Here is a 23325-nt window from a genome sequence, read left to right as displayed (position 1 = left end):
CGACCTCAACTACACCAACTGTCCTGTTTCCTGTTACACCAACTGTCCTGGAGGCGTTTCACGCTGAAACGCCTCCGCGTAAGCTCGCTGATTACGTTGCGAGCGCACGTGCACGCTGCGCTCGCTCCTGCCTGGAGCAAGATGGCCGCCAACCGGTTTCCCCGGCTTCATCGGCTCGCGTAGGCGTGTACACTCGAATCTCGTTATAACAAACAAGTATCGGGGCAGAAACTTAATTTGCCATATCCGATATTCGTTATAACACCAGAGGTAATAATCGGCTCAAACAAATCTTTATCTGGCTCGCGCAAAACTCCTAGATGAAAAAAAAAAAAGCAAAAAACAACGCAATATTCTAGGCTTCGAACCCACTTTAAACGAGGTAATCCTTAGCTGTATTCTTGTGGTATTTCAAACGAAATGGACCGGTTGGAAGTATGAGAACAAGACCTTACAACAGAACAAAGTTCTTTTTACGAAACAGGCCTTCGTTCTTATTTCGGACCAATTTAATGCGCTGTTGCGGCGGACGACCGAAATTAGCTACTTCTGTAAACGATTAAAAAAAAGGTTGTGTTGTCTTTCAACTTTTTATATTGATTTTTTTTATGCTAGTTTTGGGGTTTAGAGCCTCACGCGGACCAAGTATTTTCTCGTTACAGCCGATATCGCGCGGCTCTCGCGGTTTCGGTTTTATTATAAAAACAATAAATGTCCTTGGAATACAGCGTGGCCAACCAAAGTTTGTATTTAGTTCGCTATAGCCGATTATTCGCTATATCAGTGTTCGTTATAACGAGGTTCAACTGTATAGGGAACCTCCACTCCAGTCTTTTTAAACCCCGTCGCATAAGACACAATTAAACGTTCCTCCATTTCGCCTTCACTAAAATGTGCCCAGCCACTACATGAACACGTGCGAATGATGCTGCCAGGACGAAGCATTCGCCAACCACTTAGCCGCCGCGGGTTAGGCAGAGCGCTAGATTCTTTCTCTTCCGTATCTAGACAAGGAAAGTCTCGCGACAATCACTTCTCTCTTCCGAGAGGGACGTCAAAAGGGCCGCAACAGCGCCTCAGTGCAGGCTCAACAGGGGACCTGCCGCATTGCGACACCACAAGTCTTCATCGGGCCAAGACTGAGATACGACCCGAGTCGGGGATCGTCGCAGATGGGGAGCAACGCGCAAGTACCTCCTGATGCGAAGCGTGGAGCGAGAGGAGCTAGCTGAACGCGTCCTCACGCGGAAACGGGTCAGCGCGACAAATATACCTCCCCATTTCACACTTCCCCCTTTCCACTCGCCCATTAACTTTCACCTAGGATAACCACTTCAACCTTTTCATAGGAGCCCGCTGTTCGAAGGGCGCGGGAATACTCGAAACCCGAATCGAACAATCCTTCTCACTCGATTCGTATTCGGTTCGGGTTTTCGATATTTGACATTAGCCAAATATTATGGCGCTTTACAATTGTTCGGGCCCGTTATCTCATCTTCCAAACCCACTTTTGCAACCGAAGCTCGGGGCGCGAGAATATACAGCGCAAGTGTCACACAGCGGAGAGCGCGCAAACGCCAATTGTTTTCCCCCTCTCTCACTCGCATTTACTGTGGCCCGAGAGGCGTAAAATTCAATTTTTTCCAACACGTAGTTATTCGATTTAATATTCGAAACTTCTTTTTCGTTTATATTTCCGAATATCCGTATTCAATTCAATTCGTCACTATTCGACCACCCCTACTTAACTTGTCCGCGCAGACTCTGCGTTACGGGACTCTTTTCGCGGAAGCGGGGAAAGCACCGCGACATAGCCGTCCATTACTCGCGTGCGCTGTGCAGCAAGCTGCGATGCGGGGAAGGCAACAAGGCAGGAGAAGAATGCAAGTTGGCGCGGACGGGTAAACCCCGATTGCCTCTAGGCAATAATTACGGGCCTCATTCCGTCTCGATGGGCCCCCAGTGCATCGTTGTAACGTGATCGTGAAGACGAGAGAGAGAGAGAGAGAGAGAGAGAGAGAGAGAGAGAGAGAGAGAGAGAGAGAGAGAGAGAGAGAGAGAGAGAGAGAGAGAGAGAGAGAGAGAGAGAGAGAGAGAGAGAGAGAGAGAGAGAGAGAGAGAGAGTACCTGGTGGAGAGCTGCTGCTGCATGACCTTTCGGGACTCCTGCAGCTCGATGGGGAAGTGGGGCACCTCGTAGGGCGCCGAGATCTCGTTGCCCATCACCTTGGCCTTCTCGCGGCAGTGCGAGATGATCGTCTCGGCCGCCGCCTGGTAGCACTCGTCCCCAGCGCCGGAGCCCGGCTCGAGGATCTCGGGCACGTCGAAGCGGGGCTCCGCCAAACTGCCGCACACGGGCGGGGACTCGCTGCCTGCGTTCAAAGAAGGCAACACAGAACATCATTGACGGCATAAGCCACAAGCGGCTCAAGATGCTGGAGCCGAAAAAAGCCAGCTGCCCCCATCGCATCATCTGAACTCTGGGGGAACGAATCGTTGGAAGGAAACGAAGGAGCGGACAGAGCTGCGCGAGAACTTACAAAGCGCCCAGCCCACAGTCTCAACTCCTTCCAACTCCTTCCCAATAAATTCGCAGGAATGCTCATGATTTAAAGAGAAGCTAGAGCCTATCTCCTCAAGCCTGACAGCCACAGAAGATCAGGTACGGCTACGGATAAAAACCAACACCTTCCCTAGCAAAACAAGACTAGCCCAGATGTTTCCACAAAAGTATATGACCAGAAATGTAGAAGTGCGCAAAACCAGCGAACTTGTTCCACGCAACCTGGGGCTGCCCCATCAAATGGCCCTCAGCACACAACACCACAAACACTCTCAAGCTATGGGAGGCGGCTCTGACCAGCTCCGACGCTGGGGTTCAGAGGGACTTCGAGCCTGGAGAGGAACGGAAGAGACCGGCGCCCTGGACAGGGGGACCCGCCCGTAGCCAAATCTCAACCACTCATTCCCAAATAAAAGTTTGTTTTTCTCCCTCGCTGCCTGCTTTCAAGACATCCAGCGACTGGGGTAGGTTATTTGTTGCTCGCAATGAAAAGAAAGAACTGAGGACCCCCCAAAAAAACTCCACAGAATTTGAAGAACGAGCTATGTTCTCAGCTCCCTCCAACCTTGCGGCTCACGCAAGTTGGCGAAAAAAAAAAAAAGCAACTACAGGCTGTGAAAGCAATAAATAAAAACACCTCCTACACGCGAAAAAGCCCCGTGCGTGGATTAACGTTAAAGCCGGGGCTCATAGCCCACTAACGCGTTACAAATGTCGAAGTAGCGCACACGAGCGTAAACAGCCGGATGCGCCAAAGGTGAATTTTCAATAAAGAGCGAAGGAAAGAACGCCCTTTTAAGACGAGTCCATTTTAAAAAGGAAGTGAACCTACACAACAGCACGCGAATTTGTGTACCTTCTCTCTACGCAGAATGAAGGGAAGCAGTTGCACCAAGAACAATTAAGTTCAGCCGCTCTATTTTGCAACTATAGGTTTACAGGGATTAAGTTTACTCTCGAATTCTGGTTCAACAAACACCTTGTCCGTGTTCAACCGCTGCTCTTGTCTGTCCGTCGGGACCTCTCCTCGTAGGAAGCACGTGAATAAATTTATACGCACAGGCTCGTCAAGCGAATTTGATTAGCATGAGCTCTAACACACTATGTTATCAACATAAACTTCTTAATGTTAATCCTACCTTGTAACAAAGCAATCGATTAGTTGAAACAGTTTTTTTTCAGACATAACTTTGGTCATCTTAACATAAACAAGGTTTACTATAAGCTACGGTATACTTCATGGACATCAACACGGCAAATCGCACAGATATTTTTGTACTGCTGCGCCAAAAGCCAAAACGCTCCACGCAGGCAGCCCAGGCCCAAATGTACATATTGAGCGAAACAGCTGCTATATGTCACTGGTACAAATCCCAGTATCCCAGAGAAAAAAAAATCATGCCTCACTTCGTAAATAAGAAACAAGGGCATTGGGGGCGAAAGCGTACAAAACGCGCAAAGAAAGCGCGTACGCAACTGAGACACGGCATAAGCAATCGGTTTTCTCGCACAACTTTGCCTCCTCGCCGCGTCGAGAAAAACACCGCCTCCTGAACGATCGATGTTTTTCCCGGCGGCCGCTTTCGCCAGCGCAGAGATCCGTGTAAGGTGAAACGGCCACGCAATCTCCGCTCGCTCGCGTTGCGCCGCGTCCCGGAGAGGGTTTCCTGTTTCTGCTTGTCATATCGAAGTTTAGTCGATAACACGGACGACGCAGGCCGTGAAACGACTGCGCCACGAAAGCCCGCTCTCCCCTTAAGATTTTTTTTTTTATTTCCATTTCACAGTAGCCCTTCAGCGGCAATTCAAGTGAACTAAAGACGTGAAACAATAACCTTAACGTCCTTTCGTCAAGGATAAAGTTTCCAAATGAAAGCACGCAGCGGGCGTGCACCAAAATTGCATTTGGCTGCAGAAATATTCCCACAACGACGGGCGGAGTTGCGAAGTTTTAAGCGAAGTTCATACGGCTAGGGTTCCATGCGGTAAAGCGAAAGCTTTCTTAGTGGGACCCATGGCGTCCTCTAAAGAAACTAACATATTTCCCCACAGACCGGGCCTCCTCGATTATCCGTCCCGGATCGTCCGCGGACTGCCCGAGACGTGATCCGGCCCTCGATTTTCCCGTGTATTCCTATGGGACTTCCGGTCCAAACGCAGTCCTCGGACTGCCCGCGGACCGTCCAGGACTGGTAAATCGAGGATGCTCACCGGATGATCGATTGATAAGCTCCGTAGATAACATCTGTGGACACACAGCGCGTGCGTGATGCGTGAAAAGGGGATTCCATGAGTCACAACAGTTACCCGAAAATCGCGAGAAAGGAACGGTTCTAGATAAGACAACACACGCATCGACCATGGCGGAGTACAATAGTATACCGTCATCCCATAGATCACACATCGGTACACATTTGGATCGTTCGTGTAAATGCGTTGACCTAGTGCGCGAAAAATCGTCGCACGGGTTCGTCCTTCTTCGTTTGCGATTTGGGTCCTTGAAGGGACGCGCTTTTATCCCTTCGCGACACGGCGTGTACAACTGTACGCGCGACTCTTAATAACATTTTTGTGAGTTACAATCTTCGCCATCCCCCACTTGAACCGCTCAGCCAGAATTCGCGTTTCCCGCTCTACGGCGCGAAACGCGAATACGGCGGGAAACGCGAATGCTGGCTGAGCGGTTCAAGTGGAGTTCAAGAACACCTATTGGACGGTTGGAGAGCACCTACTTGACACGCCAAGTGCTCGGCGCATCAAGTATGTGTTCTTGGTTTTACGTTTTCTATCTCGTAAAAACGTTTATTAAAGACTGAAGCTGTTACCTAAATATATAAGAACTACAGATCACAATAATCTGTATACGTTTTCTATCGCAGCAATGGTTAGGAAACGGTGGTCTCGTTTACGATGGCGTGTTTAACGATTAGGACTCAAGCTGATTAATTAACTACTTATAAGATCCAGTTGTTTATGGTTTTTAGGCGAAATTTTTGTTAATTACACACAGGCAGTGTGAAATGTTTTTGACTATGAACATTTTGCATTGTTCACGTGTTCACCTCCCACCCCTCCTGCTACAGCCCGCAAGGGCTAGCCGTACTGTAAAAAAAAAAAAAGAAAAAAAAACGTGATTAAGACCATAAAAATTTCTTATTGTCCGCACTCGTGCCATGACCCTTCGCAGATGGCGATGCATCACCGCAGCTCCTATTATGCTAATGCCCCTCCGCCTTATTTCTGGCAACAGAGCATCTGATGAAAGGCACAGGTGCAATTCCTAGCTTAATTTATACGCGAGTCTGCAAGACGCGCGCATCAGTTAAGCGCATCAGTCGGAGAACAACAGTGAAGAATGTGCACTAAAAGCGGGAGAAAACAACTCAGCTTTATATTTGCTTAATTCCAGCGACAGCAAGCGTAAATTGAGGGAGGGGCCGCGGGAAGAGCAAACAGTAATAGTGCAGGACTGAGATGAGGCAGCGAGAATGGAGAAAAAACGACGTGACGAGGCAACGGCAACATAGCTTGTGCTCTGAACATGATGCAAATGAACAAAAAAAAAATTATGTGCCCATACACTACGTACAGATGGTTAACCAGCGAAGCTGAAACGTGCGGCTCCGACTGCAGCCCCCCGCCCCTGCCCGCCGCTGTCGCAAGAGCTGTGCTTGACGAAGTAGCTCGCTGAGCGCCCTCTGCAGCAAGAGAGGCTCTTTTTCGCTTCCTCCGATGCGCTGTTCCCACTTCCTGAGGTTCGGTAGATGCGAGTGTAGTATACTCTACCCTTGCTTAAAGCTTCTCTCCAGTCTGTTTTTTTTTTTGTTTTGTTTTCCGCATACGCATGGGTTCGCAACGGAGGAGTTTCCTGCGTACCCAGGACCACCGGATTTTCGTTTCGCTTAGCCGTATAATGCAAATTTAGGCTTTAGGGGGCGAAAAAAAAAAAAAAAACTTCATCAACCTCCCTAAAGAAAGCTGAGAGAAGCGCGGAAGCTTCGTCCAGTTCAAGGAAAGAGCGTCCAATCGATCGTCTAACTGGAGCTCCAAAGCCCCAAATCGCAAACGAACAACGAACTCATGCGACCATTTTTCGCGCACTAAGTAGGTAAACACGTATACGAACGATCCAAATGTATACCGATGTGTGGTTTATGAGATTAAGGTATACTATCGTACTCCTCCTTCATGATCGATGCGTACATCGTCTTATCTAGAACCGTCCTTTTTTACGATTTTCAAGTAGCCGTTTTGAACCAATTGAAGCCCGGCGGAAGTGATTCAACGGAAGTGACACAATGGGCGCGTCCTGTGTCCAGAGTTCTCACCAGAGCTTTTCGGTCGACCAACCGGTCTATGGGGGAATGCATTAGTGTTTCGGCAGGGCCCCATCGGTCCCACAAAGAAAGCTTTGGCTTTCAAAAACACGGGCACGCCTTGGTACCTAGAAGGCTCGGATTAATTTAGGCACCCACTGGGAATCTTAAAAATGCGCCGAAATGCCGACACGCTGACATTTTTGTTTGCGGCCTGCGTCAGGAAAATCGGCCGCCGCGACAGGGAATCAAATCCGCGTCCGCGTGACCAGCATCACAACGACATAGCCGCTGATCCACCGCGGCGAGTACGAACGAAATACGCCGCAACTGATTTTGGTGGAAGCAGCCAGTAGTAAAAACCGAGAAAAAAAGAATTAGCGTAACCGAAACGTCGTCACAAGTGATCGCCGTGTTGTAGAATTTACGGGAATTAACAGGGTTGCGGGGCCGGCAAAGAAATAAAAATCGAGACGAACAGGGACACCGTCGAGCTTTGTGAGTGTGGACGTAAATTGAGATGGAATGGAACGGATGACTTTATTCGAGCAAGTAAGCTAAGAGGCCCTGTTTCGGGATAAGACAATTATCAGGAGTTAAATATCACCGCAATTATTCGTTTCATATGCTTCCGCTCCATAAGGGCTCGCCAATTGCTTTGACGCCCAACGCGTTTCTAAAAGACAGTGCGCCCTTAACAATGCACTGAGCGTTGAAAAACAAATGTAGAAATTTCTGCCTCGAAATAAGAGCTCTTGAGAGGGGGGGGGATTAGGGAATTATTTAAAACAACCTCCTTAGTTCTCCGGTCGACGTACAAAAAAAAAAAAAACGTACCAGACGTTTGTGTTTTTCTACGGCTGCTAATTGTGCTTACCCGCATCAGGCATGCCAAGTCACCTCCAATTAAAAAGATGCAGCACATGAAGAACACGAACACGACTGCTCTTACCGATTCCGAATCACCACACACCTAAAACAGCGCCCGCATCCAATAAAATAACCAACATACACACGGCTCGCCCGAGCTTGTAGCGACGACGCTCGATCCGTTATCGACATCATCGCGGACCCACATCATCGCGGTGGAAGAAGACTCACGGGCAAGGTAGCCGAGTCCCAGACGAAGCGGCTACAACAACAGACGCACTCGATGGCCCAAATGCGGGGCAGTTTCCTGGTCGACTCCCGTCTCGGACGCGTGATGCGCGCGTTATGCCCCCACGGGATAACGTTTAGTTGCACTGCGATGAATACATAGCGGAGAGGAAAACGTGTTTGCATCCCCGCTGAGAGGGACTGGATTCCGGAGCCAGCGTCTCCGATTGTATGCGAGCGAGGCAGTGCCGATGAGGATGCGTGCGGGCCGGCACGTATACGCGAGCTGGGGCCGCTTCTTCTTGACCCACTGGCAGCACACCTGAACGCAAGGGCATCGGAAGGCGGCTAAGCACTGGCGGTCGGCATTCGAAGTGCTGTTGTGGCCGTGCAACGAACGGAAGGCGGGCAATCACCGCTCGAGTTAGAGAAGAACAGTCGCTGCTTGACTAGGCTACTGCTTTTAGTTGAATGTTCTTCGGGCAACACCAAACACAGATTACGGACACTGCTTGTTTGGTACAGCTCTGCGCGTGAGCACGTCTGGCTTTGTGTGCCTACGTGTGTGTGTGTCTTAGCGTGGGACGCACAGCACAGAGGCTTTTGCTGTGTAAACATTTTTTGGCAACTCCCCCCCTTCCCCCTAAATAGCGCGGCTATTTATACCTGCGCAATGAAGGCAAAATTGAGGAAGTTATTCGCTATAATTGGTGCCTCCTGAATTTACAAGGATCAGTGAAAAATAAACAATGGCCGCGTAGCTGCTCATTTGGTTGCAAATGACGACGAAATACGATAGTCGGCTGGCGCCCCTGCCATGTAAACGCCTCCCTTCCCTTCCCCGCTCACCTCTCACGCCGGTTCTTTCCGGTGCCGTTCCTCCCAAGATAACCCGCTAGAGGTTTGCTCAAGTCAGTTTAAATTTACCGCGTTCTACAGCTGCCGGTTGCCTCGATGCGAGCGCTGCCGTACGGCGGAGACGCGAGTGATTCGAGGCACCCTACTACAATGTTTATAGAACCGCGTTGCCCTGCTCCACGTGCATTCCGAGCGGGACGTGGAACCAACCTAGTGGAACCTTTCGTTACTGTTGCCATTTCATTTCTTAAACTTCCGCCAGGAGCTACAGTGGCACGAGCAATAGCAGGCGAGGATTTTCTGCAGTTGATGTAGTATTCATTTGATATCGCAAGAAACAAGCGTCCATAATGTTTTTTTAGTAACGGAACACTGCAAACATTACTTTTGAATTGATTTTCTGTCTCAAGTTAGCGTAACGTTTTGTTCTTGTTCAACAATGTTGACAAAAATGAAGATTACCACCGGACTTTGGTGTTTAGGTTTGGCTGTCGGTATACAAGACTAATGCGCAGCTTTTGTTTCGCTTTGGCCGGGTGGGTGAATCGAGTCACAGAGAGACAGACAGGCAGACCAAATTTTCTGCGTTAAAGTAGCCCAAAGCAAGACTATCGTCTTTAACAAAAAAAAAAAAAGGGACGTCTGACACGATGCGCTAGCAATGCATGTCTGTACAGTAGTGAAGCCGACTTTAAAAGAATTCAGTGTATAGGCACCCCGTAGAGATACATTAGACCTTCATACCTTGATATGACAGCTAGCCTCCTACAAACGTCTTCCCTGCAATGCACTTGGGTACAGTGGTGAAGCCGACATTAAAGGGGATCGGTGGATACCAGCACGTCTGGACGGCTTACGCATTAAAAGACAACTCCACTACTCTGTACTATTTTATTTCCACGGCGACATTGTTTCGCCACACTGCCAGTGAGAAAGTGGAGGCCACGGCGATGACGATGATGATGATAGCCTTAAGAAATGGCGCCATCAAAACGGGAGATTGGCCAAAAGCTCGGACCGCCTGTTTGCGGGAAAGAATATAGCGGGAGAAAACGAAGTCGTCTGTTTCGGTGCCTGTTCGCGGCCTCGATAGTTGCGTATCGCTGACTCCGATGACCAGAAAGATTTCGTTCACGCAGCTGGCCACAGGATACCCTTTCAGATTAGCTGCCTGAAAGATAGAAAGCGGGGCCATGCAGGCGCAGCGGCGCCTTCTACTACTGGCGTTGCGGCCGACCCAGAGATACACGAGCTGGACACAGCCCAAGGGGAAATGGTAACACTTCTGCTGCAGATAACAACGAACCGTAAATCGAGTTACGGTAATAAGGGATTAAGATAAGAAGTGCATGCAACAGCGCACGATATTCAGAATCACTTCTTTACATGTGATTTAGTGGTTTCTTTTTTTTTTGGGGGGGGGGGGGGAGGAGGGGGTTGGTGTTGTAAGTGGTACGCGGTCGCCAACGTAAAAAAATCAACGTATGATCCACAGAGGAAAGACTGTTGGTACATCACACTGCGTGAGGAATTTAAAAAAATAACGCCGTTCCACTCAATGTGAAAGCTGTCGGAAATGCAGAGCAGTGATTCGCCATAATGGGCTGTAGCGCTGTTATTTGCTCACTGCTACCACCCAATGCGATTAAAATTTCTCGCCCTCGCAGTCCTCTCGCGCCCCCTGCCTGAAATGGAGCCAGCGGGAGTTCTGTTCTTTTAAATGCAGAGCATTTCAGTAACTCACGATGTCACCCGCGTTGACGTCCGTAGTCCGCACCGCACCCCTCCCTACTATATATAAAAAAAAACTATCCGGCGCCCGGTTTCGATCCCTCGACCCTGAGGGCGGAACGCAATGTAAATGGTGCTTTACCCACTGCGCCACAAAGACGACTTTTTTTTTTCTTTAATACATGGAAATTTTAGAGAGAAGTCAGCCAAGACAATGACGACACAGAATGGTACGCTACGAACGCGCCTTATATCGTTGACTCATTCAAATTACTGCTGACGAGCGCTCTCTCGTCAGCAGTTGCCACAGGTGCAACAACATTAACGTAACGCAAACTACTTAACGTCGTGCGCCCCCGGAAATGCTCTGCATTTGATCGTGCCCCTCGCGAGGGGATGTTTCACTGCGTCTTCTCTCGGTCGCGGGACCCGTGGCGCCATCTGGCGGAGGCGCGGCACAACTCGTAGCACTTTCTTTGAAAAAGCGCCTCGAAAGCGCGGCAAATATGAAATAGGGATGACGCGCTTTCGAGGCAATCCGCCGACGCGGCTGCTTTGTGTACAGACTCGGCGGCGAGCGTCCCGGGATTCTTTCTTTCTTGTGTCACCGTCATCATCATCCTCATTACGTGACCTCCTATTTGTGTTTGCTTTTCCTCCCGCACGTGCCGGCGTTGCACTGCCAGTTTTTTTTCGTTTTCGCTTACTATCGTAAAAACCAACCCAACGCGCGTTCCTAAGCAAATGAACGCGGGAGATGCCGGTTAATTACGTATATTCTGCCTTAAATGTACCTAGTTTTTTTTGCGCTAAACAACGGGGAGATGTATGACAAGCGCCAGCGGTTCACGAGTTCCGAACGCTTATGACGATATAAACCGCTTTGCTTCAGAAGCCTCTGTAGGACGCCGCGACGACAGCCGCTACGACGGAACGCCGTGTGGCTCTACTTGGGTCCAGCGAGCGAGCTACGATGACAAATGCGAGCCCCTAAAGTGCCCTGCACTTACAATTACTTACCTCTCCGGAACAGGCCGGTATAGTGAGCAAATACCCCGTTAGTAGTCCGGTACCTTAATTCTAAGCAAGCGTTGCACATCAGTATGCGTAAAGTAAAGTGTGCGGCCAGATATACGGTAATGTCCAACCACACCCAGCTTTAACGGCAGTCCCTTCAAAGTTCCCCGTGCCTGGCCATACCGTCGGATTTGCCACGTTTAAGAACGACACGCAGGCCAACCAATCGGCAGGCACACCACGATACGTTGCTAACCTCGACGGCCCGCGAAACTGAGAAGCTCCGGCTCTGCCTACACAGGCTTTCCACGCCTACAACGGACGAAGAAATACGCGCACCGATGCAGCATGGGCCAGAAACATTGGAACACCTTCGTATCGCTTTTTCTCGCCTCTATCCCCTCACCTTGTTAATAAACTAGCGATAAGGTTTTGTTAATTGCGCGAGGCGTCGATTTGTCGTTCAATTTCGGTCCTCTCAAAGGCTGCAACCTGTCCAAAGCAAGCCACTGGGGTTTCATATAATTTTCCAGAGCCCCATTCTCGTGGAAAAACATTCCTCGGGCACCTAAGTCAGCTTATGTGCTCTGAAGGCAAAAACCCAGCGATACCAATCAGACTTCTTCACTACTAAATCTTCGTTTTCGCTTCTTCGCGTTTTGGTGCGAATCACTTCGACGGGCAGACTCATAGCTTCAAGGGTGAGAGAGAGAGAGAGAGAGAGAGAGAGAGAGAGAGAGAGAGAGAGAGAGAGAGAGAGAGAGAGAGAGAGAGAGAGAGAGAGAGAGAGAGAGAGAGAGAGAGAGAGAGAGAGAGAGAGAGAGAGAAAACAAACGCTCATCTATCCGCGCAAACGGCATGCGATGGCGCAACACGCGCGCTCTCACACACACTGAATTCCCCGCGTTCGCTGTTTTTAAAGAGAATCTAGGGCAAGACTGCGCAGGCTCGAAAGCCAAGAATGTCGGGTGTCTCACACAGCAGCTTGCTCGGAATAACCGTCACTGTCGAATGGATTCCGAGAAATTCCTCTCTTCCCGAAGTCGCCCCAAGAGACCGCTCGCCTTCATTCAGCGAAACCAGCGGGCGGACGGAAGCACAGCGCTGGTCAACACCTTAGAGAACTGCAGGACTAAACGAGATTAAATGTTCTTTGAAATCGCGGGCATGTCGTTAGATTTCATAGAACGTGCTCTGCGCGTTCCCTTCTGCAGTGTGTGCAATCTCTTTCCCCATAAATTGTTTCTGTCCGTCACACTCATCAAATTACTTCGCCGGCATACCGTAGACCAAGCGACCCTTTATTACATTTTTTTTTCCCGGTCCTTCTGGATCCCGGACACCGTGGTCAAGCCTGCAGGAACGCGGCATAATTGTCAGAGGAGATGGCGGAAGCTGCAGTATTTACGCAAAGCCCTGCACGGCTGGCAGTGTCATGGAAGCGAAGGCGGAATTTCATTTCACGGAAGCCCGGCCGACTCGCGCCAGACAGACTGGGCTGGCGGAGTTTTTCGAGAAAACGCGATCGATAACGGGGGTACCGGCGGCCCTGTTTTGCAGCGAACCCCACTAAACGCCTTTCGCGTGCCTCTTTCAGACCGGACCGACGCGAACGACGAACGGTCTCGGACGTTCTTCGAAAATGAAAATTTAAAAAAAAAAAGGAAGGGGGGGGGGGGGGGGGTGTATAACGTACCTCGTTCGATGCCTGTTGCCCTGGAGGCAATATTCCATTTCAAGATGGGTACAAACAAGCCTGGCAGTTCCGGCGCGATGAAACTAAACCGACCTAAAGGATACCACACATCTCTCTATTTACCAAATAAACGCGCATAATTGAGCCAAGAAAATATGCTGCAATAAAAAAAATCCCGGGGCTTGGAAAGGAAAAAATTAAAGCCATTCCACTCAACGTGACAGCTGTCGGAAATGCAGAGCAGTGATTCGCCGCAATGGGCTGTAGCGCCGTTATCCGCTCACTACTACAGTCTAGTCCACTTATAACAATATCCAAGTGCCAAGGAAATCCCATCGTTATAACCGATAATTGTTATAAGCGGGTTGCGAAATAAAAAGACAGAACAGAGCACAAAACATTTTATTCGCATGCCTGCAAGGTGGTGCACTACTAATTTGCGGAAAAGAAGCCACAGTTGGTTACTACTGTTTGCCGCGTGTGAAGCTAGCGCGAATCTTTTACAGGAGCATCTATGGGTGCTTCACTGAGGTAAATGTCCTTGGCGGAAACAAAGTGCCCGAGGGACTGTGTCACGCATTGGGCCTCCTACGAAGACACTACCTGAGTAGGCTGCGCAACCGCGTCATTCCCTGTTGCACTTTTGGTGCACAATATTACCGGATTCAATCGTTATATCCGATATCGTGGCACTGGAGCATTGTTATAAGCGGTTTATTTTACCATAGAAAGAATACAAAAGTTGACGGTGCCATAGCTGCTCATCGTTATATCCGATATATTGTTATTAAACGGTATCGTTATAAGTGGACTACCACCAAAGCGAACCAAATTTCCCGCCTTCGCAGTGCTCGCGCGCCCCCTGCCTGAAACAGCGCCAGCGGAAGGGCTGTTAAGTTGCTTTTCCTCCCGCGCGTGCCGGCGCTGCACTACCACTTTTTTTCGCTTACTATCGTAAAAACCAACCCAACGAGCGTTCCTAACTGAGTGAATGCGGGCGCTGTCGGTTAGTTACGTATATTTTGCCTCAAATGTACCTGCAATTTTCTTCGCGCCAAAAACAACGGGGAGACGTATGTCAAGTGCCCGCGGTTCACGAGTTTCGAACGCTTGTGGCTATATAAACCGCTTGGCTTTCGAAGCCTCTGGCTTACGTTGCGACGACGGAACGCCGTGGGGCTCTAATTGGGTCCAGCGAAAGAGCTATGACGACAAGGCGAGCCCCTAAAGTGCTCTGCACTTAATATTCACACTGCTGGGGCTCGAAACCGGGCGTTTGTTCCAAACCCCGTGATTCCACCCCCAATGCTAGTGAGGCAGAACAGCCGAGCTCTTTTAGCAGATGCACGAAAGAATAGAATAAGTGTTCTACGCGAAGCAGAAGACGGCGCTGGATGCTCACAGGTAATGCCTGGCTTGCACCGGCAAGGGAACGGAACCTCGCGCCCTGGAGTCTCGTTTCACAAAGCCCAAGACGGTGCGCGTGTGTCAGGAAATCGTTGTTCCGCGCACCTCCGGGACGTGACAGCAGCTGAGGTGCCTTACCCTTCTGACGTCTCGGCGGCGACGGCCGTCCCAAAGCCATGATTTCGTTCTCGGACGTATGCAGTCCCCTTCCGTCGTCTCCCGATAGACATATGTACGGTGAGAGCATCGGGTGTGTTATATGAGCTGTCGAGCGGCTGCTCCTCACGCCACAACCAGCCGATACGGGATCGACGAGACGGGAGCTGCCTCCATGGGAGCTGCCGCCGATGAAATACGTGGGAACAGCGCCGTATGGCTGCTACGTCTCTGTTCGGCCAGGCCCGAGTGGGAAACGAACACGAGCGGCCTGCCGCGACGCGCCCCACTTCGTTCGATAGTAAGCTGCAGCGAGAGCTTGACTCGCCCCAAGTGAGCAGGGCAGGAGCTGACCTCGTCCAGAGGTCTGCCTTGTTCCGAATACTTCCGGCGCGAACGTTGTTTGATTGCTATTCTCCAGCCCATAAGCGATTAGCTATGGATACTGCAGAGAATTAGTTGATTTACACATCGGCAGCCAGAGCGATGAATACGAGTCCGAAATTTTGAAACGCGCAAGCATTCAACGAGGAAAACCCGCCTTTCCGTCTATAACGCTTGGCGCGTTACACTTTTTGCCGTATACGAAAGCGCTAGAGAAATTCTGCAGAAATTCAGAGAATTATCTACTAATGCGTGGCATTCTTACTCCGCTTGTATTGAGTGCGAGCTTTTACAACCAAATTTTCTGGTTTTTCTAAATCCTGTCCGACCAATTATCTCAATGTAAGCTATTATAACGATTCCAAGTGGAATATTCGCGAAATCTGCATTATTGTGGAAATGCAGGATGTTACACGCTTCGCCATTTTTCATATTTTTTATATTTTTCTTACTTTTTTAGTGTTTCAAAATTTGTTTCTAGCAATTATCTAATTTACGCTAATATAGTGATTATATGTAGAACTTCGGCAAAATCTGCATTATTGTGGAAATGAAGGTCGTTATACGGTTTGCCTTCACACACACACACACACACACACACACACACACACACACACACACACACACACACACACACACACACACACACACACACACACACACACACACACACACACACACACACACACACACACACACACACACACACACACACACACACACACACACACACACACACACACACACACACACACACACACACACACACACACACACACACACACACACACACACACACACACACACACACACACACACACACACACACACACACACACACACACACACACACACACACACACACACACACACACACACACACACACACACACACACACACACACACACACACACACACACACACACACACACACACACACACACACACACACACACACACACACACACACACACACACACACACACACACACACACACACACACACACACACACACACACACACACACACACACACACACACACACACACACACACACACACACACACACACACACACACACACACACACACACACACACACACACACACACACACACACACACACACACACACACACACACACACACACACACACACACACACACACACACACACACACACACACACACACACACACACACACACACACACACACACACACACACACACACACACACACACACACACACACACACACATTTTTGTTTTTGCGCGCGCGCGCGCGTGTGTGTGTGTGTGTGTGTTATACGTATTTAAATTTCAACATATTTTTGTTACTTTATTAGTTTTTCAAAATTTCGTTCGAACAATTATCTAGTACATTCCCGCTATTATAACGACTACAGCTTGAACTTTCCCGAAGCCTGCATTTTTGTGGAAACGCAGGGCGTTACACGGTCCTGGCTGTGGGGGTGCACGGCAAAGAATGCTACGCATTAATAAAAGGCAATAATAAGGCCTCCGTATCTTCATTTAGGTCTGCTTATATGGCCCCTGAAAAGAATTCACAGCAATAAATTCGCGCGCAGCAGCGAAGCCGACTTCGAATGGGTTCGGTGTATAGCGTTAAGGAAGGCCCCTCTGATATCGGGCGGCTTATGTACATCCTGAAAAAAAAAAAAAAATGGCCGCGTACCTCCCTTCTCCGCAAAGGTCGTTGAAAGACGATAGTCGTCCGCCACCCCTGCCACGCAAGTGCCTCTCTTCTCTCTCCCGCCAACCTCTCCCGAACTTTCTCTCCCTTTTCTGTTCTTTCACGATAAACATGGTGAAGGTTTGCTAAAGTAAATTCGAAATTGCCGCGTTTCACGCCGGCGCGCCATCTACTGGAACCTTTCGTTACTATTGGACTTCATGGATTGACACCACGAGGGAGCTTTCTATATTTTGGGTTCGAAACATTCTTTTCAATGTGTATTTTTTTTCTCCTATCGCAAAAGTCGAACAGCCGTGCATTCTTATTTGAAAAAAGTATTCCAAGTACTACTTATGCACTGATGTACTACTTATGTGTCGATGACATATTGAATAGGGCTCACATATGCCTAATGTCTTTTTTGTGTGTGCATAGTGTTGACAAGTATGAACATCGCCATCATATTTAGCAGATTGGAAATAGTTTGCCTATATAAACGTCTCGGTCAAGGATTCCTTTACCTTTTGGTCTGGCGGCTCAATCGAAGAATATACGGACGGACGGACGGACAGGGAGACCAAAATTTTCGCGTTAAAGTATCCCAAGAAAGGCTATAGTCTTTATGAAAATCTCTTCCCAGCGATGCATTTGCGTGTAACAGTGAAGCCGACTTTAAGAGAGCTCGGCGCATAGCAGAGCAGGGATTCAAGCATTATCCACACTTCGCGCACTCAGATGTTTCAGGCAAAATCCCCCACCAGGTCACGCTTGTACACAAGAACGACTAGGAAGTAATTTTAGCAAGCATCATGAGAAGACAAAATAACGTCTAAATTACTTCACAAGTGTGCCCTCATTGCACGGTTTATGATGCCAGCACTCAATAAAAATTCAAGTGGGGGTTAAAGCGCTGAAGCTTCGTGTGATTTATGAGGTACGCGATATAGCGAAACTAGTTTGGCGGTCTTTACAGTGCTCAGAACTATCTTTGCACACACACACACACACGAGCGTTTGGGCCATTTCGCCTCCGTGAGGAAAACGGCTCCCGCGCCCAACAGTTGAACGCGCACGACCTCGTTCTCCCTTCAAGTACGATGATATAATCCCACATACGCAAGGCCACCTGGCACGCCCGGCGTCTTCGGCGACATTGCTGCCACTCTGTAGCAATAGAGCGGCCTCCAAAAATAACAGTCAGCCTGCTACTGCGAGGGTTACGCCCGGAGCCTTGATGTGATGCTCATTATTCTCTTGATGATGCGCAAAGTCTATAGGAGATTTTAAAAAGAAAGTATAACATTTTACACCGGCGCACACCATATTTTACAAACTCTGGCGAATAACCTCGACTCGTAACTCCTGTTTCAAAGCTTCAACAGAAGCTTTTCAACAGAAGCAAGCTTTTTTCTTTTCGCGAAAGTTTGCTATTCAGCATAAAAATCATATGTACGTATTCACTCCGGATTCCCGAAGAAATCGGAGAAGGGAGCCGTGACGTGGACCCTGTACCCACATTAACGAGCGAATCATCTTCATCACAGTCATTATCATCATCTCTTCATCGATTTCATTTTTTCATACATCTGGTGTAGCAAGCTAGGCGCCTTGGCCAGGCTAACCTCACCAGTATCATTAAAGACTATTAAAGACTCTCCCGACGAAACCTGGCGGGCCGCAGGAGGCGAGCTGCACTAGGCGCCGGCTTCTTCAGTTGAAATCGAGCCAGTTTTAATACAAAACTAGAACCGAACTTAGCTCACAACTCGATCCCGCCTATGTGTGGGGCCAAGCGCCGGCGCTAGCCTATCAGCACGACGAACGAACCCCCTTCTGTCTGGTCTAACTGGTCCCCCAACAAAGACCAAATGCTGTAATGATCTTGTCCTATACATTCGCAGCCTATAATATGAGCCACATTCCCCGCCAACACAATACATGCAGCAGGGGTTACAAGGAGCGCGCATATAAACCGATTTCGAGACGCGTTCCAAAAATGCCGGGCAAGCTGCAAAAATGTAGCTTTAAATAGTTTCTCCTACTCTAGAACGCCAACATAACTGCCGTACCGAGATACCACGCGGTGTATATCGAGGCCCCAGGCGGCGTGAGTGTTCATACGCTGAAGTGTGCGTGGTTTGGATTACGGCCTCGCTTGGTATACGTGGCGCGTGATCGCTGTGCCAGGAAGTCACCCTGCGCCTGCGCACCGCGACAGAAAGTCGCCTAGTGCTCTAAAAATTACACAACGAGTGGAATCGAGTCTTTTCCAGTTATTAAACATTGTAGTTCTCATAAAGCCAAGTCACCCCACCTTTTTTTTTCATCATTTCGCCAACAGCGTGGAAGCTCACTGACGACGGTACCAGACATCCCCAGTGCAGTTTGCGCAGCGGCCACGCGGGAGGCCCGCGGCCTTCGCAACGGAGACGCAACCCGGGTGAAGGCACGAGCAACGACGAGGCGTCTTCGCAGCAGCGGCTCGCTTGGAGGAGCGCCAGCGAACCGTTCGTCGCGCCCTTAACGACGACGAGGCACCGGTGACGACACCCCCCCGACAGTGCGCAACTCCGGGCTCACGCAGTGCGCGCCTCTGTCGTATCACCTCTCCATAGAGTACGAGCAGCGTGCTAGGCGGGTGGTGGTGGTGGTGGTAAGAACTCGTATTTTGCCCAAAAGTTGTGGTGATTGCACCACTGAGTTGTTCAGTTGTTCACTCAGTCATCTATAGTTCATATCACAAGCTAGCTGCAGCACTGTGGAGGCTACATTGTTATCAATAGTGCGCCCACTGAGGGCGCCAAATCCGCCTTGAAGGGGGTCCTGAAAGGACACTCCCTTCTCCCCGCACGGCCCCGGCGCCTTTTGTCGCTTCCTTCGCGGTGAGTTAGGCGCCCTGAGGGGGACAACAATGTAGCCTCCACAGTGCTGGAGCTAGCTTGTGATATGACAGCGGGGCTCCCGGTGTTTTGGGAGCTCGGTGTCTTCAGCCAACTGGGCGAGGGCTTCTTGCACGTGGGGAGCTGGGCTAGAGACGGCAGCCTCCCACTCTGGTAGGGACGATGTGTTATGAAGGATGGGATGATTTCTTCTACGAGATCCCGGTATGGCTGGGCATGGCCAAATGATGTGGTAAAGCGAGGCTCGTTCCACAGAAAAGAAGGGGCAAGCGTCTTTGTATTCCGCCGGATGTATAGTGGACATGAGATGTGGAGTGGGGAATGATAATGTTTGAAGCTGCCTGAGAAGGACCGCATGCCTTCGACGGAGCGATGGATGCGGTGGTGGAAAAACGGCACGATCCTGGCGGAAATGGTCGAGGATGTCGCCGAAAGTGTGGAGGCGGTCCTTATAACCGAAAGGTTGCGGGCTATCTTCAGGTGTCCTATAAGGCTCTCGGCGAGCCATATCGCGAGCAGTCGCATTGGCTCTCTCATTTCCCATTAGGCGAACACTATACTTCGAGACTCCCCGCTCTCCGGTCGGGCCAATGGATTAACCTCGACTTTCCTCGCTACGCATATGATGAGCGAGTTTAGGTTACCGAGCCAGAAGCGGGCTATAGTTTCGCAGTTTCCATGATTTGACGTATATAAAGGTGCTCGTAAAGAGAACACGTTGCACGGGCGAAGTACTTCGAAAAAGCGAAATTCACGGCCCTGTTACGTTCCCGTCAGGCGGAAAATCGTTTCTGCGAATTTTGTGTTTTAACTTAAAACCCCTATAAAAACGGGAGGCTTATTTCCTAAAACAGTATCGTGCGCCCGAAACGATCTTTTCATGAGCACACAAATTAACGGGACTTATTTCAAGCCATAATATCAAGTGGGCAATGCGCGCACGTAATGCACACACACACAAAAAAAATCATAAAACCACGCTCATACGTGAGCGTTTTGTGAAAATTGGCATGAACTATGGGTTTTTTTTTTCTGAGCCTAGGTGACAACGAGGAATACTCGTCACGTCATTCAAAAATAGAAAAAAAATCGAGGGCCGAACCATTCCTATCGCGGTCTGTTTCCTTTTCGTCCGGTTGCACATATTCCCGAAATAAAAAGTCCGGGAACAGCTACGCACTTTTTATGCGCTGCGAATACGAAAGCGTGAATGTCGAGTTGAACGCCATGGGGACGCCTCGCTTCCGCCTCGCGTATTCTAAGGCCCGCTTGAGAAGCTTTGCTTTCGAATGGCTTCGATCTGTCTCCTACGCGTTGCGCGGCTGCTCGCCCCCGCCGCCGTGCAATGGGAGAGTTGGCGACGATGGTGAATTTCCCTGCCTGTCTGTTCGCTCGCTTCGCTGCGTTTTTCCGCTCCCTAAAACTACCGGTGCACCGGCGTGTACAGCACGAGGTCGCGGGTTCGATTCCCGGCCGCGGCGGCCGCTTTTCTGATGGAGGCGAAAAGCAAAAACGCCCGAGTGTGCGACATTTGGGCGCACAATAAAGATCCCCAGGAGGTCAAAATCAATCCGGAGCCCTCCACACTACGGCGCGCTTCATCGCACGCGTTGCGTCGGCGCGTTAAACCCTACAAAAACACCACGATTTCTGTTGGCGGACATTTCACGACTTGCGTACCCCCCGTGGAACGTAGGTGGGGCATGCATACAGCGGCTAGGGGTAAACAGATTCGCTGTAAAAAACGAAAAAGAAAGACTGGCACCAAAGGCCGACCGGGTGGACGCAAAATGATAGCGCTCACGACTCGCAAAGCACGTACATGCCGACCCCGCCAAATTACCGTGCCCAGGGTGCTCGAGCTATTTCGGGTCGCTCGTTCCCCTTACATAAAACACCTCCCACGCATCCGCGTGTGTAATAACTATGTGTCGGTGCGTGCCTAAAAATATGACGAAATTACGGGGAGGGGCGCGAGACGCCACGGCCCGCGCCGAAAAAAAAAGCAGCGAGCAAAGGCGGTGTGTTTCCGGGCCATTACATTATCGACGCGTCGTCGCCTCGAAGCATTGCAGGGCAGGCCCTTTTCCCCAAACAGGCCACAGGGGCTCGTCGGAAAGGACGCCGTATCATAAACAGCGTCGCCAGGCGTCGGTGACCCGCCGCGGTGGCTCAGTGGCTAAGGCGTTGTGCTGCTGAGCACGAGGACGCGGGTTCGATTCCCGGCCGCGGCGGCCGCTTTTCTGATAGAGGCGAAAAGCAAAAACGCCCGTGTGCACGAGATTTCGGCGCACGTTAAAGATCCCCATGTGGTCAAAATTAATCCGGAGCCCTCCACTACGGCGCGCCTCATCGCCTGCGTTGCGTCGGCGCGTTAAACCCTACAATCAATCATCAATCAGGCGTCGGTACTCCATTCGTTCGGCAGTCGCTCCTTCTCTCCTCGTCTATGAGGACCATACCTGAACCTTTGTACCAGTAGTTTTCGCGCAATCCTGTCTTGTACCCACTCGCGCAATCGCACCTTATTGGAGACACTGCCTTATTGCAGGCACGATGGAAGTCCCGCCTGCGGGTTTTACTTTGGGACCTCCCAGGGTATTTATAACCCCTCATGTATCATGTACTCTCTTTGGAAATAAAATTCAGTCCAATTCAAAGACTGAAACGAAGTAGCGATAATAGCGCTCATTAAATCAAACTAAACAAGTGTGGCACGAATGAGACTAAGAAAACTACAGGCGTTGCAGTGGCGCAAATTCGCAGCTAAACGGTAGTCCTGTACTTACGAAGACCACTACGTTACCAACGCGCCTGCCAAAGTGCTTAGTCCGTTGAAACTTAGCCGACAGTCGCTACGTGGCTGGCGGAGTTAACAGCTAGGCGACGCTGTACAGCAATCCTGTTAAACGTCAGTGAAATGGCTGAGACGTGCGCGAAATAAGCCAAATTTAAGGTACATTGAAATACCGCCATTTCGCCATTTTGGTGGCGAGTTTGATCGAATAAAAAAGTATATTATTGGGGAAAACTAGGCTCGTACTCAATTTCAGCTGCCTTTTTCTTTCAGATTTTAACACCGAAGCTGTGCAGCTAATCGTTATTTTTCGTGTCCGCAGTTAAAAATACCAAGAAAATGCCGAGCATACTGACTAAGGGAGATGGGCCAAGATTGGCGAAAAAAAAAACAAAAACAAATCGAGCATTCGCCGTAATCGTGGCAACACTTGATCGGAACGAGAAAGACTCCAGGATTCTCCGTAATCGTGGCGGCACTTGCTCGGAACGAGAAAGACAAGTCATAGCGTACGCCTCTCCAAGGTGATGTCCAATGATTATCACTTCCAAAAGAATGAAGGAAGCTCACACTCATAGCAACAGTGATGGAGTAAAACCCGCCGCGGTGGCTCAGTGGCTAAGGCGTTGTGCTGCTGAGCACAAGGACGCGGGGTCGATTCCTGGCCGGCCGCGGCGGCGAAACGCAAAAACGCTCGTGTGTACGA

At 49.8% G+C, this 23325-nt stretch overlaps 1 protein-coding gene across 1 annotated transcript in view; it reads right to left on the bottom strand.

The window, feature by feature from the left end:
- LOC144179909 (uncharacterized) overlaps positions 1–23325 on the bottom strand; it is a 107266-nt gene that overhangs the window by 6437 nt on the left and 77504 nt on the right. Inside the window, exon 2 of the mRNA XM_077708332.1 lies at positions 2128–2371. Within this exon, the coding sequence (XP_077564458.1) occupies positions 2128–2371 (244 nt within the window). The remainder of the gene's footprint in view (positions 1–2127; positions 2372–23325) is intronic.

The sequence above is a fragment of the Haemaphysalis longicornis genome, unplaced genomic scaffold (assembly GCF_048455015.1).
Source record: "Haemaphysalis longicornis isolate Haplotype H1 unplaced genomic scaffold, Haemaphysalis longicornis Haplotype H1 scaffold_4, whole genome shotgun sequence".
Taxonomy (NCBI): Eukaryota; Metazoa; Arthropoda; class Arachnida; order Ixodida; family Ixodidae; genus Haemaphysalis; species Haemaphysalis longicornis.
This window is presented reverse-complemented; position numbering and strand designations above follow the sequence as displayed.